Genomic DNA, 18,562 nt, shown 5'->3' with positions numbered 1-18,562 from the left:
ACGCAAGGAAGAGGCTAGATCAGGGTTTTGGAACATCGTATATACATTTATTCTTATCTTTCTGTCTTGTCAGTTGCCCTGGTTTGCTTTCAAATTGGGGGAGGAAAGGGTTTATTTCAGTTTACAAATTACAGCCCATCATCAAAGGAAGCCAGGACAAGAGCTTAGGTAAGAACCTGGAGGCAGGAACTGAAGTCGAGACCACAGAGGAAGGCTGCTTACTGGCTTGCTTCCCCCTGGGTTACTTAGCTACTCCAGCCTAGGCCCATCTGACCAGGAATGACAGTGCCCACAATGGGCTGCATCCTCCCACAGACACACTCGTACGGTGATCTGATGGAGGAAATTCCTCAGGTGTCTCTAGTTCATGTCAAGGTGACAAAAAATAATCAGTACATCAGAGATTCTCTTTTTTTTAAAGATTTTATTATTGTATGCATATGAATGTTTTGCCTGCATGCAAGTACACCACATGCATGCCACCAGGCCCTTGGAGGACAGAAGAGGCATCAGTTCCCCTGGAACTGGAGTTAAGGATGGGTGCTAGATGCCATGTGGGTGCTGAGAACCAAACCTGGGTCCTCTGCAAGAACAGCAAGTTTGCTCTTAATTGCTGAGCCATCTCTCTAGCATCAGTGAATCTTCTTTCTTGCATCTCAAGTTTGAACTTCTGTCTTTCTGGGTGGTCCATTTCTCTGGCCAGCTGGAGATCTTTGTCACCCTTTGGGAGTCTAGCTGAGGGTCAGGTTAGCTGCTGTATTTCTAGCTGGGGTTCTACCAATATATTCAAGCAGGAATCTGTCTGAAGTTTTGTCAAGCTGGAATTGTGTCTTAGGTGTCCATCTGTATGGCTGGAGATGTGTATGTGCTCATTTGGGAGGTTTGTCTGTTCATCTGGGGATCATATGACTAGCTGGGGTCCACCTGGGCATCTGGCTAGCTGATGTCTATCCATCTAGCTTGGGATCTAGTTGGCTCATGAACTTGGGGTCTATCTATCTTTGGCTGAAAGTAGTTTGTCACCCAAATGTCCACCTATCAGATGGGGGCCTTATCTATACAGGAGGGGCTGGCTATGGTGTTTATGCAGTCCTATTCAGTTTGCCCTATATGGGGGTCTGGGTTGAGGTCTGTCTAGCTAAGATGTCTGTGGGTCTGTCCAGCTGGGAGCTGTTACGTCTGGGGTTCTGTCTAGCTAGGAATCCATCTGGCTGTCTAGCTGGCAGAGGTCTGACTTTGGGGGACTGTCTGGTGGTCACTGGCTGGGACCAATTTAAAGCTATTGGTTGATTTATTTTTCTCTGGCTGAGGTCTGTCTTGCCATAGACAATCTCTTGAAGGTGTGGCTATTTATGGGTCTGACTCAAGGTCCAGGTTTGGCGATCCATCTGTTTGCCTACCTGGGAATCTTTTTTCTGTGTGTCTGCTTAGCTGTCTCAGGATCCATGCACCTCTCTGTGTGGTCACCTGAGTGTCCAGGCAAGGGATGCTCAGATACTGAGGATGCACTTCTCAATATGTGATAAGGGGAAGTCCCTGAAAGCCTACTGATGAGTTATATGCTTTACTTCAGGGGTGGGAGCATGGTGGTGCACGGCCCACTCCTGATGTTCTTTCTTGAATTTACTGAGAAATTCACTGTCCGCACATACCTACCCAAGCCTCCGGCCTTGATTACTATAATTACTGGGGCAAAGCCCTCATTTTTTTCCACCCTGAGAAACTTTTATTTTGATCCAGGCCCCAGCAGTCCCGTTCCCACTACATGGCACTACACAAGTCCAGTCACCCATGGGAGCAATAGGCAGGAACAGGCGCAGCACTCATACCCGGGTCCACTCCGCCGGGGGATCCCGTGGCCCTTTCGGCCTTCCAATGCGCAGGTTGAAGCCTGGAGAAGGATGCCATGCAGAAGCTGAGGCATGATAAGGTAAGCTACTTGCAAAGGCCCATCTCAAGCCTCCAGGTCCACATGGGAAGGAAAGCCCGAGCCCGGCGCCCCAGCCCTAACCCCAAACTCCTGGGGTTCACCAAAGCTGCACTCTCGGCACCCCAGGCTCTATTTGACTTACCTAGCCCTCCAGTTTGAGCCCCATCTGCTACTTCCTCATAGGCGTCAGGCCCGGGAGGGTTGTGATCCGCAGGAACTGCGAGTTGGAGAATCCCTATGGGTTAGCTCCCTGAGCCAGTTAAAAGTCCCTGGACTCCACCTAGCGCTAGGCCAAAAGATTTGAGGCAGAGGGCAGGGGGTGAAGCCATAGGCGTGGCCAAGTCCGGACTCCTGCCTTTGGGGCCCATCTTAGATAACCCTATCTGCACTGAAGGCGCACTGGGGGTTCTGAACTCAGAGAAGCAGAACTCGGGGGTGTGGCCAGGCCCGACCAGGGGGTGGAGCCCCGATGGGCAGCCCGAACACTCCCGAACCTAGGGGTGGGGAACCAAGGACAAGTGTCTGCAGGTCTCCCCCAGCCCCTCCACCCCGGGAGGCCCTGACTCACCGCGGCTGGGCGGCGTCCTCCGCTGGTCCTCGGTAGGTGCCACGGGCCGCTGGGCACGCGGCGTCACCTGGCTGTAGACCGGGGTCTCCTGGCTGCTGGGCACCCGCGTCCCCGGTCCCTGGCCCGTGGGAGCGCCAAGCTTCTGCACTACCGCGTAAGTGTCCGCCATGGGAGGAGACGCGGGCCCAGGGACCGAGATGCTCCTGCCGAGGAGAGAGGGGAGCGTGCAGAGGAAGTGAAAGCACCGATCGCAGACCTCGGGGAGAGCAGGGGGAGGGAGCAAGACTACCCAGACTGAGGGCTTCCTTCCTGCCAGCCCCAAGCCCCTGGGCAGAAAAGGAGGGAAGGGGCGGGTCGTCCGAAGGCAGACAGTCGAGGTTCCGTGTCCCTTGTATTCCTTCAGTGGTGGTTGCAAGAACGATGGGGCCAGACTGGCAGTTAAGTGGGGGTGCATGAGGACCTGGGTTCAGAGCCCCAGAACCCCTGTAAAGCCAGACACGATAGTGTGTATCTGTAATCCAACCGCTCCCACGGTGAGATGTGAGGCAGGGACAGGAGATTCTCCGGAAGCTCGAGGGCCAGCTAGCCTGGCCTATATAGTGAGACCCTGTCAAGGTGAAAGGCAAGGACCCACAGCTAACCCAGAATGTAGAGGCTAGTGTTTCAAAGTTTCAAGGGCTAGGCCTGAGAAATTGGAAGGGAAGAGAGAGGATGGAACCAGTACCTGAGAACACCACCTGATGGGCGGGGTATGGCAGGAGGAGCTGGGAAAGTCCGGACAGAGAAGGCATCCTTGCTGAGTGGGGCACAGTTCTGCAGGAAGCCGGTAGAGAGGGTTATGAAGCCAGGCTCCTGATGCAGGTCCCTTTGGGTTCTGGAGGTAGCTTATGAAGGGACAGCCTGCAGAGGGAGCCCTGGGGCAGCAAAGGTGCCCTTCACAGTGGGTCAGGGGAATATGAGCGTGTTGACAGCTGGCAGAACCAGTGGAGCAGGGACCCTACCTCCTTGAGGTTCTGGTATTCGGGGCTGGTCTTCTGGAGAGCACGGGAAAACAGCTGAGCCACCGTGTGGTAGAGGAACTTGTACTGTTCCTGTAGGGGTGAGCCATCATTGAGAAGAGAAGATAGGGAACAGATGAAAGCCTGCCTGCGTCCATAGGAAAGGGAAGACAGCACACACCTCTGTCTGCACCGCCGCAGGCCGCTGCTGCCGCATCTGAAGGACCACATCGAAGAGGCTGAAATTGGGTGGGATTGTCTGGCATAGAGAGAAAGGGAGTTGGAACAGGACCAGGTGGGTGTGAGACAAAGGGCACACGGAGAAGCACAGGTCATACCTGGGTCAACAGCAGCTGCCTTACGTAATCAACAGCGCACAGGACACCTGTTCTTCCGCAGCCGGCACTGACAAGCATGAATCCAAGCAGACTCCATCACGATCTGCCTACACACACACACACACCCTTTTCCCTTTTTCCTTTCCTCCTCCCCTTCCATGGGTCTTGCTGTTTAGCCCAGGCTGGTCTTGAACTCTTGATCCTCTGACCTCAGCTTCCTGAGTGCCCCACCATGCTACCCCAATCCATTCTACAAGGAGAATTTGGGGCTGGGCTGAGGGAGATCCCCTGCAGAGTACCTCCGGGACCTGCAGGATCCTCAGATTATAATTTCAAAGTAAAACCCTTTGTTGTTGTAGTTACACTTGTGTCTGGCTCATGAGTGGGCATGTGGAGGCCAGAGGTCAACATCAGGTCTTTCTCTATGGCTCTCCACATTATTATCTGAGACTGGGTCTCTTGCTGAACCAGGTGCTCACAAATTGACTAGACTGATTAGTTCTGGGGTTCCACTTGTCTCTCTGCCCCCACAGCACTAGGGTTACAGGTGCAAACCACCTGGCCTGACTTTTACCTGGGTTATGGGGATCTGAATCAAGTCCTCACAAGGCAAGCACTGAGCCACCTCTTCAGTTCAGGAAACCCTTTTTAATCACTTGCATTGGTTAAGTATCATCTGTTTGCTCAACAAATACCAACAATTCCAGTTCATTGTATCCTGAGCCTTAGGCCACCAATGTCTCAAAATTAAAGACTAGCTCTAAGCCATGACCTCCCCTTCCCACCTCTCTCCTTCACCCCCTCCCTTCTACCTCACCAGATCCTCATAAAGCTTATTCTCTAAACCTGCAGTGGACACAGAGGGGTCCAGGGCCAAATCCTTGGAGGCGACGGGCCTCCTCCACCATGGTGAGCATGTGGTCAGGATTGCTAGGAACCCCGTGGTCTGGCCAGGATGTATACTGTAGCTGGTGCACTGTGCGGGATTCCTGATTCAGGGGAACAAAAAATAGAAAGTACATTTACTGAGCACCTACCACAGTTCTAAACATCTTCCATTTAAATCCACTAGGTAGGGCTGGGGTGTAGCTCAAGGAAGAGAATTTGCATAGCATGTACAAGGCCCTAGGCTCCATCCCTAGCACCACAAAGAAAAAGAAATCCACAGGATAATGAGAACTGATTACTACTATCAGTGCCTATTTTACAGAGAAGGAAACAGTTCTTCCCAAAATGTGCCCTTTCACCTGCCTTTGCCCTCTCAGTACCTTCTGGAATGTGACTTGAAGGGTTCTGAGAACAATGTCTGCATTCACCGGTGTCTCCTTTGTCTGAGAAGAGGAAGGAGAAAACAAAGAAAAGGGGGGGGGGGCAGAGATCTTCAATGATAATATTTCATGTTTCTAGAAAATAAAGGGTTTTGTTTGTTTTATTTTGTTAGAAGCAGGTCTTGCCCTGGAGCCCACATTGGCCTTACTTGTTGAAGATTCTCCTGCTTCAACATGCCATGTGCTTGGATTATAGACATGTACTACCATGTCTGGTGGAAGCAATGCATTATTGATGAAAATTGAAATACTAAAAACTTTTAAAAACTCCTTTGACCCATGGTGTTCTTGCATTCCTGAGGTTACCGACTTTCTTCCCAGGGGGTTGACAGGCAAGAGAGCTTGTAGCTAGAATTTGGATACTCTTGGGCTATTTCAGTTTTTGGTGGGACTCCCAATACTCAGCAGACTTGTATTTTTTGCTTCTTTGTATATTCTTACTACACATTTTTTTTTACTTCAAAAGAATGCCATCTTTAGACTGTTTCAAAGCCAAGATGATATTTCCTTCGGGTAATTACTACATTTTTCTAGAGATAAGCCATATATTTTAATTCAAATAAATTTCTATACTGACAATATTTTTTTTTAATTCTTGTGGCCCACATATCTCCCAAAGCTTTCATGGAGAAAACATTTGTCAGAAAGAGGAACTGCTACACAAATCCAAACAAATCCCTTTACAGTGAAATGAGAGCTCTATTGTTCTGAAACAAAATAGTCTCATTGTATTTGTTAGCTACTAACTACCTATTTGTTTCCAGTTCTTTGGAAACAGTAAAGAAATAAGAACTACAGAAACCTCAACAGGTACATTGAGGCTATAGAGATCATAGCCAAAATAAAAGTGCTAGGGTCTGGGAAAGGGACTCAGTGGAAGAACACTTGCCTAGCTTGTATGAAGACCTAGGTTGTAGCTCCAACAAAGAGTGTGTGTGTGTGTGTGTGTGTGTCCGTGTGTCCATGTGTGCATGCACACATGCGCACGCACACATAAAATAAAAATGTAAGAACTTTTAAAATTTTATGACAGTACCAGAGCATATTCTGAGTTTCCCACCCTGTAAGAGGTCTATGGGGAAATGGTTCATCCTCCTAGGCCCAACTCAAAGGCTTCTCATTCTACATATCTTCCTTGAGATCTCCCACACTACCCAAGGCCTGCAGAAGCCACCTCTGTTTCCACCCCTGCCCCAGCTCACCAAGGTGATACAGAATGGCCCGGTCTGTAGTGGCTCCCGCTCCTGGGCCCAGTAACGCTCACACTTCTTCTACAAAGGGAGGGAAAAAAGGGAGGGACTGAGGGGGCGTTCACTTTCAAAGGGACAAGACACCCCAGTATTGCTGGTGAACAGACCAGCAGCTGTGGCTGTAATGGAAGCCAGCTACAGAGTATGACATTAAACATATACACATGCCATGGGGGAGGGCCTTTGACCACACTGGGGAGACAGTCCAGGATATCCTCCTACTGCTAAATCTAAATGCATGAGCAACTATTTCCCATCACTGACACATGCACTACAGGGTCACTAAGCAGACCAACTGGCTTACTGCCTTGAAGTGTCATCAAGCTTCAGGAACCAAGGAACCCCATGATCCCACCAAGAAGCACAGGTCATGGCTCAGGGAGGCCAACACAGAATTTTCAGGGAAGAGTCCTAGAAAGAAAGCTATACAAACAGAAGTCAGGAAAACAAAAGCCCCAAATGATCAGATGTCCAAAAGAGACTTAGCTGCCTCCCTAGAAAAGTAAAACACCTGAAATATTCTTTAAAGAAAGTCAACACAATTTAAAGCTGAGCTGTGCAACACTTAAAAGATCAGGCATCCAATAAAGATTTCCTTGATAAACAAAGATGCAATAAAATGTGACTGATAACCAAGGGGGAAAGACTCAGAAATGGTGGATGAGGAGAGAAGCAAATAAACAGACTCAAAATGGGAGCATGAATATAAAGAAGAATGAAGTGTAGGCTACAAAAACAGCCCTAGGGACTGGAAAGATAGCTCAGTGGTTAAGAGCACTGGCTGCTCTTGCAGAGGATCTGGGTTCCATTCCCGGCACCCATATGGCCGCTAACAAGGGTCTGTAACTCCAATCCCAGGAGATCTGGTGCCCTCTTCTGACCTCTGCGGGCACTGCAGGACATGGGTGCACCTCCCTACATGCAAGCAGTTCACTCATTCGTTAAATAAAATATTTTTTAAAATTCTTTAAAAACAAACAAACAAACAAAACCCTCCAAAACAGTCCTAAATGGATTGTCTGTGGAGGAAAAGCAAAACCCCTGAAATCCACTAATAGCAAATTAAATGCCAGATGTTTGCGAACATGAAAACAGCAGTAGAAACAAAGGGAAAAGAGAAGAATTTTTCGAGAAATTCTGTAAGCCAGAAATCAATAGTGTGATAGCCTAAAACTGCTGGAATTTATAAAGAAACCTGGGCTGGCAAGTTGGCTCAGTGGATAAAGGTGCTTGCTGCCAAGCCTGATGACCTGATTTCAATCCCTGGGTCATACATGGTGGAAGGAGAGAACTGGCTCCTGCAAGTCGTTCTCTGGCCTCCACATATGCACCACGGCACATGTAAATAATGTAATTGTAATAAAATAATTAAATAATTATTTTATTAAATAATTGTAATAAACGTACTAAAAATAAATAATTGTAATAAAATAAATGTAATAAAAAAACTTTGTCAGACAAAAGCTAAGCAAATTCATTGCAAACAAACCTATGAGGAAAAGCTCTTTATACAAAAGGAACTTGAATCTGGGCATGGTGGCACATGCCTTTAATCCCAGCAGTACTCAGGAGGCAGAGGCAAAGGATCTCTATGAATTCAAGGCCAGCCTGGTCTATACAGCAAGTTCCAGGCCAGCTGGGGTCACAGGGAAATGCTTTCTCAAAAAAAAAAAAGAACATGATTTAATTAAAGGACATGTCTCACATTTTTACCATCTGTAAGAAGTAGTCTAGTGACACTTAATAAACAAGGTAGACTTAATACCAACCCTTCACGTATCCTTGAAAAAAAAAAAAAACTGAAGCATGAACATTAACCAGCACAAGGTATGAAGTCAAATATAATCCTGATACCCAAACCAGAGGGATAACTGATATCACAAGGATATCACAAGAAAACTACCCACTAGTATCTCATGAACACAGACTCCCCCCCAATTCTCAAGAAAATACTAGCAAAGTATTTCATACCATGACCAAGTGGGATTAATCCTAGATTTGTAACACTGGAAATCCATCCGTATTAGGACTGGAGTAATACTCAGTGGGTAAAGCACTTGCTGTATAAGTGTTAGGAGCTGACTTTGGATCCCCAGAGTCCATAAAGGCTTCACACGGTAGTGTGTGTTTATAATTCCAGCACTTCCACCAAGGTGGGATGCAGAATCTCTGGAAGCCTGCAGGCCAGCTAGCCTGGCATACACAGTGGTAAAACAACAAGAGACCCCACTTCAAACAAGGTGCAAGGTGAGGTTATTCTGGACCTCCACACCTGAACACATGCACACATATACACACAATACTAAAAACAATGCCTGTTGGTATCAGATACCATATTAATAGACAACAAAGCAAAAACACAAAGTCATCTGAGTGGATAGAGAGAAAGCAGCTTGACAAACAGCAACATGTTCCATGGTAAGAGCATGAAAAGAATTAGGATAAAAAGGAATTCTTCAACATGGTAAACAATATCCACAAATGCCAGAGATATTCAGTGGTGGAATGCTGAAGCATGGAGTAAGATGGAACTTCTACAACAAGCCCAGCTTCATCCTAAATTGTAGCCAGCACAACAGGAAAAAGAGAAATTGAGGGTGAGAGATGAGAGGAGAAGCAGTGACAGGGATGGGTAGGGGACTGGGAGAGTTGGCACCCAGATTGGAAAGGAAGAAACAAAACTTTGATTTATAGATGACATGATTATCTTTATAGAGAAACTCCTAAAAATGTATACACCATACACCAAGCCAATAAATTCAGAAAATTGCAAGAAAGATCAATATAGGAATATCAATTCTGTTTTGTTATATTTTTTGGTTTGTTGTTGTTTTGGGTTTTTGTTTGTTTGGGGTTTTTTTGGTATTTTTGAGACAGGGTCTCCCTGTAGCCCCAGCTGGCCTGGAACTTGCTATGTAGACCAGGCTGGCCTTAAACTCACAGAGATCTGATGCCTCTGCCTCCTGAGTGCTGGGATTAAAGCTACATGCCACCACACCCTGCGAGTGTAAACTCTTTAACTCCTACAAGGCATCTGCTGAAAGAAAAGGTAAATCCAGGTAAATGGAAAGGCACCTGTGTTCATAGACTAGAAAACAATATTGTTAATATGGCAGTACATACCACATACACCTAAAAACAAGGGACAGTCCCTGTGAAAATCTCAGTATGTATTTAAAAAATTTATTATCATTATGTGCATGGATTTGTGGTTCAAAGTAATAAGGAACCTAAATGTAAGAGATAAAACTAGTAAACATTTAGCAGAAAATACAGGGTTAAACCTTCATGCTTTGCTTAGACAATGGTTTCTTATGTAAAAAGCAAAAGAAAATGATAGATTAAACACACAAAAATTAAAAACATGGTTTGCACCTCAAAGATCACTAATAAGAAAAGGAAATAAGCTGGACATGATGGTGTATGCCTTTAATCTCAGCACTCACTCTGGAGGCAGTGTGAGATCCAGCTGGCCTGGTCTACATAGGGAGTTCCAAGCCATGTGGGGCTACAGGGAGAAAGAAAGAAAAGAAAAGAAAATGACAACTTGCAGAATGAGAAAGACAACCATGTAGTGATAGGTACTTGTATCCAGAGCTCTTACAAACCAATAATAAAGACAAATAAATAACTGGATTTTAAAACGGGACCTGAATAGATGCTTGTCCAGTGGACAAATAAGTACATAAGTACACGAAAGCCAAAACCAAGTGGGGTGTTTTTTTTTAATGTTTTTTTTGTTTTGTTTTGTTTTTTACTATTTATTTTATCATTTTTAATTCTCTCTCCCCGCCCGACACTGCCCCCCATCAGTGCAGGTACCTGCAGAGACCAGAGGTGGTTGCTAGCTGCCTGACATGGGCACTAGGAACTGAAGTAACCAAGGAGCCATTTCTCCAGCACCGTGAGTAATTTTCTTAATGAATGGAAAGTATAAAATCACAACTGTTATGCTGGGGAAATGGCTCAGTGGGTAAGAGTGCCTGCCACACAAAGCATGAGGACCTGAGTTCAAATAACCCCAGCACTGGCGGCAGAGATGGGAGGGGGCTCTCGGGTTTGCTGACTGTCAGCCTAGCTCTAGGTTCAGCGAAAGACTATCTCAAGAGAATAAGGCAGAGCATGATAGCGCAGGACACCTGACATTCTCCTCTGACTTTCATATGCATATGCATGGACACACACACACACACACACACACACACAAGAGCGTGTGGAGAAACTGCAGCCCCTAGCCAATGAGAATATGAAAGATACAACCACTGTGGAAAACAAACAAAAAATTTAAAGACAGCATTTCTACTGTAAGTGTATATTCAAATATCTGAAAATAGACTTGGGGCTGGAGTTTGGATCCCTGCATCCCCATCTACAACTGTAATGCCAGCTCTGAGGTGGGCAGAAACAGGAGGACCCTTAGAGCTTTCTGGCTTCCAGCCTAGCAGAAAAAAAATGCCAAGAATGGTGGCACACGCCTTCCATGGCAATGTGATGTGCATAATGAGTTCCAGGCCAGCCAGGGATACACTCTAAAAAAGGAATAAGGGGCTGAAGAGATGGCTCAGCAGTTAAGAGCCATCTTGCAGAGGATTCAGGTTTGGTTCCTAGCACATTACTGCTAGCAACCATCTGCAACTCCAGTTCCTGAGAATTCAATGCTGGTCTCTACCAGCATTGCATGACATGGGTGCACTTACATACAAGCAGGAAAAACATTCATACACACAAAATTAAAAAATAATAAAATATTTTTTTTAAATGAGTAAGAGATAGTCAGAGGAGGACATCTTATTCCCTCTTCTGGCCTCCACACATGCACACAGGGGCACACATCCACTCCACATCTACACATACACTCACACATAGATATGTGCATATACAACACACACACACACACACACACACACACATACACACACACATACACACACACTTTTTTTTTAAAGCAGGCTCAAATAGATACCTGTTTACCAGTGTTTGTATAAGCAACATTATCCACAGTAGTCTAAGGCAGAATCCACCCAGATGGCCATCCATAGGTGAATGGGTAAATAGAATGTGACACATAACAATATGTCAGTCTTGAAAAGAATGAAATTCTGATATGCACGACAACTTGAACAAACCTTGAAAACATTAAGCTACAGGAAAGGAACCAGAAACAAAAGGGCAAGTGTTTTATGATTCCATTTACATGATTCAGCTAGAATAGGCAAATTAACAGAGACAGACGACAGGTGATGTGGAGAAAGTTTTTAGCTGTTGTTTCATAGATGGGTACAGTGCCACAGAATCACACTCTCAACAACTGACCTTCATGTTACACATATGCTACCACAAGTTTGAAAAGACCCAAGGAGAAACCACTGTACATTTCAAAGATGATAGATGATAGATAGATGATAGATAGATAGATGATAGATAGATAGATGATAGATAGATAAATAGATAGATGATAGAGATAGATAGATGGCTATATAAATGATAGTAAAAGGGAAGGTTTCAGGTTTGCCCTGACTGGAAGCTGTTGGCTTTAGGAAGTCATCAGTGGGCTAACAAGAAAGGGGCATCCTATAGGACTGACTCTCTAGATGATAGATAGATAGATGATAGAGAGATAGATGATAGAGAGATAGATAGATGATAGATGATAGATTGATAGATAGATAGATGATAGATTGATAGATAGATAGATAGATAGATGATAGATGAGAGAGATAGATGATAGATAGATAGATAGATAGATAGATAGATAGATAGATAGATAGATAGATAGATAAAGGGCTGGCTACATGGTTCTTCAGGTAAAGGGGCTTGTTGCCAAGCCTAAAAATTTGAGCTCAATTCATGGAACCCTCATGATGGAAAGAGATAACTAACTCCTGCAGGTTGTCCACTGATCGTGTACCCTTTTTCCATGGCATATATGCATGTGAATGCACAACATACACACACACACACACACACACACACACACACACACTAAATGGAAATTATTTTAAAGAGAGGGAGAATAAGAAATGGTGAAGATGTAAGGAAATTGGAGTTGAAGTTGTCATGCATTGTTGATGGGAATGTAACCCAGTGTGGCTACGATGGAAAACAGCTTGTCACTTCCTCAAAATGTTAAGGATAAAGTTCCCCTGTGACACAGCAATTCCACCCAATGCATACTCAGAGAAATGAAAGTACGTGTCCACAGGAAGACTTGCATATGAACGTTCACAGCAGTGTGATTCATTGCAGCCAAAATGTGGAAACAACCCAAATTCTATAAATTGCTGAATGGAGAAGTAAAGCAGGTAGATACATTGAAAGGGATATTACTTGGCAATAAAAAGGAGTGAACTATTGATCCATGCTAGAACATGAAGAACCATAAAAACTAAGAGAAAGAAGCCTCCACAAAAACCACATACTATACAATTCCATTTTATGTGAAGCTCTAGAGTAGGCAAATCTATAGAGACCAAAAGCAGATTAGGGGCTGCCTAGGACTCTAAAAATGGAGACTGGCTGCTGATGGTGTGATGAAGTTTTTCTAACATTTCTTTTGCTTTTGTTCCTGAGATGGTCTCCCTAGTTTTCCAGACTGGCCTTGACCTTTGATCCTCTCACTTTAAACTCCCAAGTGCCTGGGAATACAGAAGTGAGATGCCATGCCCAGCTAGATGGGTGAATTGTATCCCAATAAAGCTGCTTTTAAAAAGACAGTCAAAGGAAAAAATAATAGCTTGTTGAGTGTAATGCCAGTATTGTGGAGTGTATTTCACCTTTAGAATGATCTACTGTGTTGGAGGTTGGTAATAATTGTAAAGGAAAATGAAAACAGTATGACAAAGGAAAGAGGGTCGGAGTGCCTGGGCACATAAAGGTCCAGGAAGGTGTAGCTAAGCAAATACAGGCCTGAGGCCTTGAGGAGGCAGCAATGGGAAGGCTCCAGGCAGAGGATGGCCAAGGCATAGGCCCTGAGGCAGAGCCCCTCCCTGGTGCATCTGAGGAATAGCAAAGACCAGCATAGGCAGAGACAATTTGAGGGGGAGGGGGGCGCGGTGGGGAAGGGGCTGAGAAAGACCAGGGTGAGAACTGTTCGGGTACAGGGCCTTAGCCCCATGGTGTGCAAGTGGAAAGTCTAACATGGAAAAGGCTGCAGTACTGGGGGAGTGAGCCCCATGAACAAAAGTGTCAAGGCCAAATTAGAACTAGTGATTTTCCCAGAGCTACAGGGAGGTCAGCTGAAGACTGGGCTCTATGGCTTTAGGAACAGGAGGGAGCTGGCAAGATTCCTCCTCCCTCCTCCCTATACAAGCCTTCTGGGGTGCTGAGGACACATACCCGCCCGTTCTCTGTCTCTTGACAGGCCATCAGGATTACCTAGAGGAGGGGCAAGGGCGGGAGGCATGGGGATTAGGAGAAACAGGAGGAGGGACACTCAGAACCATGCCCCTCTCCCTGTCCCTCAAAGCTGACCTTGACCCCAAACTCCCACACCAGGCGCCAGAAGTCCAACAGAGTGTGAGGCAGGGGTCCTTGTGTAGCAATGTAGGCCTGGCTTCCATCTGTTCCCTGAGAAAGGTCATTCACTGATGAGATTCTCACACCCACCCTCCCCACCTCCAGGCCTCCTCTTCCCTCTCCCTAGACCACCAGCCTGACCCGGATGAAGTTGGCATTGATGTAGTCTCCGTGTCCCTCCTCCTGGAGCAGGGAGAGGATAACTCGAGTCTCATCATCTGCCAGCAGGTGAGAAATATGGAGGGGTGCCAAGTTTTTGACAGCCTCCCAAGGTGAAGGCCAGCAGGGTGACAACACACCAGCAGCCATCTGCCCTTGTTGGCTACAAAGAGTCCGTAGCCCCCACAAGTCTTTGGGAAGCAGGGTGCGTGGGGAGTGCTCTGGGTTGAGGGGGTGAACACTGCCACTGCATTGCCATCCAGAGGGTTGTGCAAGTGGCATCGACTCCCTAAGGACGCCCACTGACTTACATGGCACCACATCTTTGTAGCGGTTCTTCCTAATATTCCCAAGCTGACTGCCGGCCTTGGTGGAGCACACACCCTCCGTCTTCCAGGCCGCGGAGCGTGCCTTAATATCCTGGTTGAAGGCACAGCAGAACAGAGAAGGCAAAGAGAGAGGAAGAAAGATGCCAGGTCAGAGTCTCAGGATACTGAAACACTCAGCGTTCATGGGGAATAGGCCAGGAAAGATGAGTGTGGGGACCATCCGCACAGGACCTGCGTAATAATATGCACTAACAGCAACTCAGAGCCAGGCCCAGTCCTAAGGGATTTGGTCATCCTACTAAGTGCACTATTCTCCACTGTCCTCAATTGTTCAGATGAAAATTCATGTAGGAAGAGGTTGAACAACCTGCCAAAGGTCTCACCAGGAGGCATCCCAGGAGTTGATCCCAGATTCCTCAGGCCTGCACACTCAGTCCATGCTATACTTAATTATAATGGCAATCAATATGCATTATTTGGGCCTACAAGATGACTCAGCAGGTAAAAGTACTTGTGCAAGCCTGATGAGCTGAGTTCAGTCTCTGAATCCCACACTATAAGAAGAGAGAACCAACTCCAGAAAGTTGTCCTCTGACCCCCACATGGACATTGTGACATGCATGCACCACACACACAAATAAAATTGGGCCCAGGGAGATGGCTCGGGGTGGAGGTGCTAGCCACCAAGCCGATGATCCGAGTTTGAGCATCCGGACCCACATGAAAAGGACAGAACTGAGTCCCATGGCCATCCTCTGACCTCCACCTCTGAGCTGGCATGGGCACACACAGACACACAGACACACAGATTGAGACACAGACACACAGACACACACACACACACAGACACACACACACACACACACACACACACATAATTCAAGAAACAGAAGCTCCAGGTCATCCTCAGCTACATATCAAGTTCAAGACCTGTTGGAGCTACATGAAACCTGAACTCAGTTCCCAAGCACCCATATTGGGCAGCCAACAACCACCTGTGGTATCTCAGACACTGACATACATACACAAAAATAAAATAAATCTTTAAAAATAATTTAGCCAGGCATGGTAGTGCATGCTTTTAATCCCAGCAGAGGCAAGCGGATCTCTGAGTTCAAGGCCAGCCTGGTCTACATAGCAAGCTCCAGGCAGCCAAGGCTACAGGGAGACCCTGTCTCCAAAAAAAAAAAAAAAAATTAAATGCAGGACTGGAGAGATGGCTCAGAGGTTAAGAATACTTGCTTTTCTTCCAAAGGACCTGGGTTCAATTCTCAGCACTCACATGGTGACTAATAATGGTCTCTAACCCCAGTTCCAGGGATCTGACACCTTCTTCGGGCCTCTGCAGGGCAATGCACACATATGCACTTACATACATGCAAGCAAAACACTCACACACATTAAAAAAGTTAAATGCATAATTTATAAAAAATACATGATGAAATGTCATATTTATAAATTACAATATATGCTATGTAAGAAGATGCTATAGGTACTTTATAAGTGGTAGATTATTATGGTTAGTGAAGAGTATTACTCTTGTTACCAGGTATTCATAAGCGCAATGATAATAAACACCTATCAGTTGCCACTGTGTGCAGGTCACTATTCTTAAGTGCTTTACTTATGTTGATCAGGTCATTTAAGTCCCCAGGGACATCGTCCTATTGTGGACATCACCATTGGTATTTCAGTTACAGAGACAGGAAATCAAGGCCCTGGAATGCCCTCACCACTCAGCCTTTGGCACAGATCCCTCAGAACTGTTTACTTCACCAACCCAAAAGATACACCATGTGTATATTTATACACATCATACTTATGTGTTTTACATATTACAATACTTTATATGTGTAAATTCTTTAGGCTCAGATTTAATTTAGACATCATGAACTTATTAAATAATTCTGGTTCTTATTAATGTTTTATATTGTTTAAACTGTCTTTTTTGAGAGAGAGAGAAAGAAAGAGAGACTCACTCTGTAGCTCAGCCTGGCCTCAAACTATGTAGCCCAGCCTTGAACTCACAGTGAGCCTCCTGATTCAGCCTCCCAAGTATTGGAATTACAGATATGTGCCACCATGCCAGCCTATAAATGGTCAGTAATGTCACACTTATTTTTATAGATTTATATGGTAGTTCTAAATTGGATACACTGTGTTTACATATTTGGACCATGTAACTGTATTTCAGATCTTCCATTACCTGTAGCATGCTATGCCTACTGAGTGGTCTTCCCTCCCATAGAGCTTGTCTGCTCTATTGAAACATTTAGAATTTTTGTAAGAGGTATTAAAGGCACTTGTCAGATGAGCACCCAAAACATGCTAAGTGCTTTTGCCCAAACCTAATTCTCAAGCCAATTTGGTTAGTAACATCCCCTTTTCAAAACAGGAGAAACCGAAGTCAGAGGGCCCATACAGCAACCCCTCCCACATACACCCCAGCCACAGTGCTGAAAGACCCAGGGCATAGACCAGCGAGCTCAAGTGCGGTGGTAAAGCCTCCCGCTTCCTCTTTCTGCTGCTCCATGCCACTTCCTCCCTGGGATTACAAGGTGACCCAGGAGTGGCCCGGGTTGGGGAATGGAGTCCAGCGCAGGTGCCAGGTGCGCCGTCTCCCTCCTCCCTGCTGCGAGGTACCGCCCTGTCTGGGAGAGGGCTGTTCCGGGAGCACAGGGTCACCCGAGTGTGTCCGGACCCTCCCAGCCGGCGGTGGGCTTCGCCCTCTAGGCGCCTGCAGCACAGGATGAAGACTACCGCGTGAGAGAGCGACAGAGGTGCTGGGAGAGGAAAACCAGAGAGCTGGAGGCAGAGAGACAGCCCGGGACACCGAGAGGGAGAGGCAGAGCGTTCCCGTTGCACGGGTGGACAGCCGTGGGGACCGTCCAGGCTGCGAGGCTCGAGCGCGTGGACGCTGTCGGCTCTCGAGTGTCACTCACGCTGAACTCGCCCGCGAGGATTGCCCCCTCCCGGCGGTCGCGGGCCTCCAGCTGCTCCAGGAAGCTCCGCGCCGCGTCCAGGTGGCGGCTCATGCTGCAGTGGCTCGGAGCTCTCAGCGAGCTGTGCTCGGCTATCCCGGGAGCGTTGACACCGCGGGAGGCGGAGGCAGGCTGCGGGCGAGGCCTCCGTCCCTCCAGCCAATGAAGGCAGGCAGTGGCTGGCAGGCCAGAGCCCCTCGGCCAATGGCATTCGGAGCTCCTTCCACGCTGCCCCGCCCGCAGACCAAGGAGGGCAGCCGGCGCAGCTGGAGCTGGGCATCCTCTCCCCAGGACCAGACAGGGGTTCCCTACCCGGTTCTTCTGTGGTTTGGGCCGCCAGCCAGCTGATGGAGGCAGAAGACTCAGAAGTTCCAAAGGCATCCTTGTCCACATTGTGAGTTCAAAGTCAGCTTGGGACACATGAGACCCTGCCTCAAAATAAGTAAATTAATAGAAATTTTAACAATGGGGGGGCTGGCGAGATGGCTCAGTGGGTAAAGGAGCCTGTCATCAAGCCTGATAACCTGAATTTGATACCCGGGTCCCACATGGTAGAAGGAGAGAATCGACTCCAGAGAGTTGTCCTCTGACCTCCACACGCATGCCATGGCATGAGTGCACCCACATACATACACACACGCACACAAAATAAGATCTGTGAGGGACCCTGACAGGGTCACTGAGAGGTACTAAATATGGCACACTTCCTGCTTCTTCCTGGCCCCTGGCAGGAAGGCCTTATTTTAGACTCCAATAGGGCCCCTTCAATTGACTTGTTTAGTCTTATAGACCTGGACACCTCATCATTTGGAGCCACAAGCCTATTAGCACCCACTTCTTTAAGTTGTTCAATCCAAAATTTTAGGGGAGGGAAAAGCAACGAAACCCTTAAAACCCAGATTCTCTCCCCAGGGGACAGTGGATTTTGGCTTCCAGGTCCCTTCTCCACTTGTAGCTTCATCTTTCAGGACAAATGTGCTTATGTATGTGTGATTCTTTATGAATATGAATGTGGTTTTTTTGTTTCAATAAAATCTGCTGGCGTGAGATTTTCCTGCCCTTTACTTCTTTGCTTGACTGGGAAAATGAACCCAACCTTACCCCTAGACTAATAATATATGGGGGTCTTGTCTGGGATTCCTTCTGAGGACCACTGACTCAAGGTC

At 46.7% G+C, this 18,562-nt stretch overlaps 1 protein-coding gene across 4 annotated transcripts; it reads right to left on the bottom strand.

The window, feature by feature from the left end:
• Positions 1-558: 558 nt before the first annotated feature.
• On the bottom strand, positions 559-17,488 carry Ptpn18 (protein tyrosine phosphatase non-receptor type 18). 4 transcript variants are annotated; one of them, XM_008846523.3, is made up of 15 exons: positions 17,358-17,488; positions 14,398-14,506; positions 14,069-14,145; positions 13,883-13,978; positions 13,748-13,786; positions 6,365-6,433; positions 5,103-5,165; positions 4,681-4,823; positions 3,835-3,901; positions 3,678-3,755; positions 3,500-3,589; positions 3,223-3,311; positions 2,499-2,701; positions 2,073-2,147; positions 559-1,891 (listed from the first exon to the last, which is right to left on the bottom strand). In XM_008846523.3, exons 1-15 carry the CDS (start codon positions 17,448-17,450, stop codon positions 1,824-1,826), a joined length of 1,359 nt encoding a protein of 452 aa, XP_008844745.1. In that variant the 5' UTR covers positions 17,451-17,488; the 3' UTR covers positions 559-1,823. The 4 variants fall into 4 exon arrangements, with proteins under 4 accessions (XP_008844745.1, XP_017656961.1, XP_017656962.1 ...); XM_017801472.2 differs by having other exon boundaries at positions 6,365-6,430; XM_017801473.2 differs by lacking the exon at positions 13,748-13,786.
• Between the last annotated feature and the right edge of the window lie 1,074 nt (positions 17,489-18,562).

This window comes from Nannospalax galili, unplaced genomic scaffold (assembly GCF_000622305.1).
Source record: "Nannospalax galili isolate Female #2095 unplaced genomic scaffold, S.galili_v1.0 scaffold582, whole genome shotgun sequence".
In the NCBI taxonomy this organism is placed as follows: Eukaryota; Metazoa; Chordata; class Mammalia; order Rodentia; family Spalacidae; genus Nannospalax; species Nannospalax galili.
Note: the sequence above shows the minus strand (reverse complement) of the source record. Positions and strands in the feature narration are given on the sequence as shown.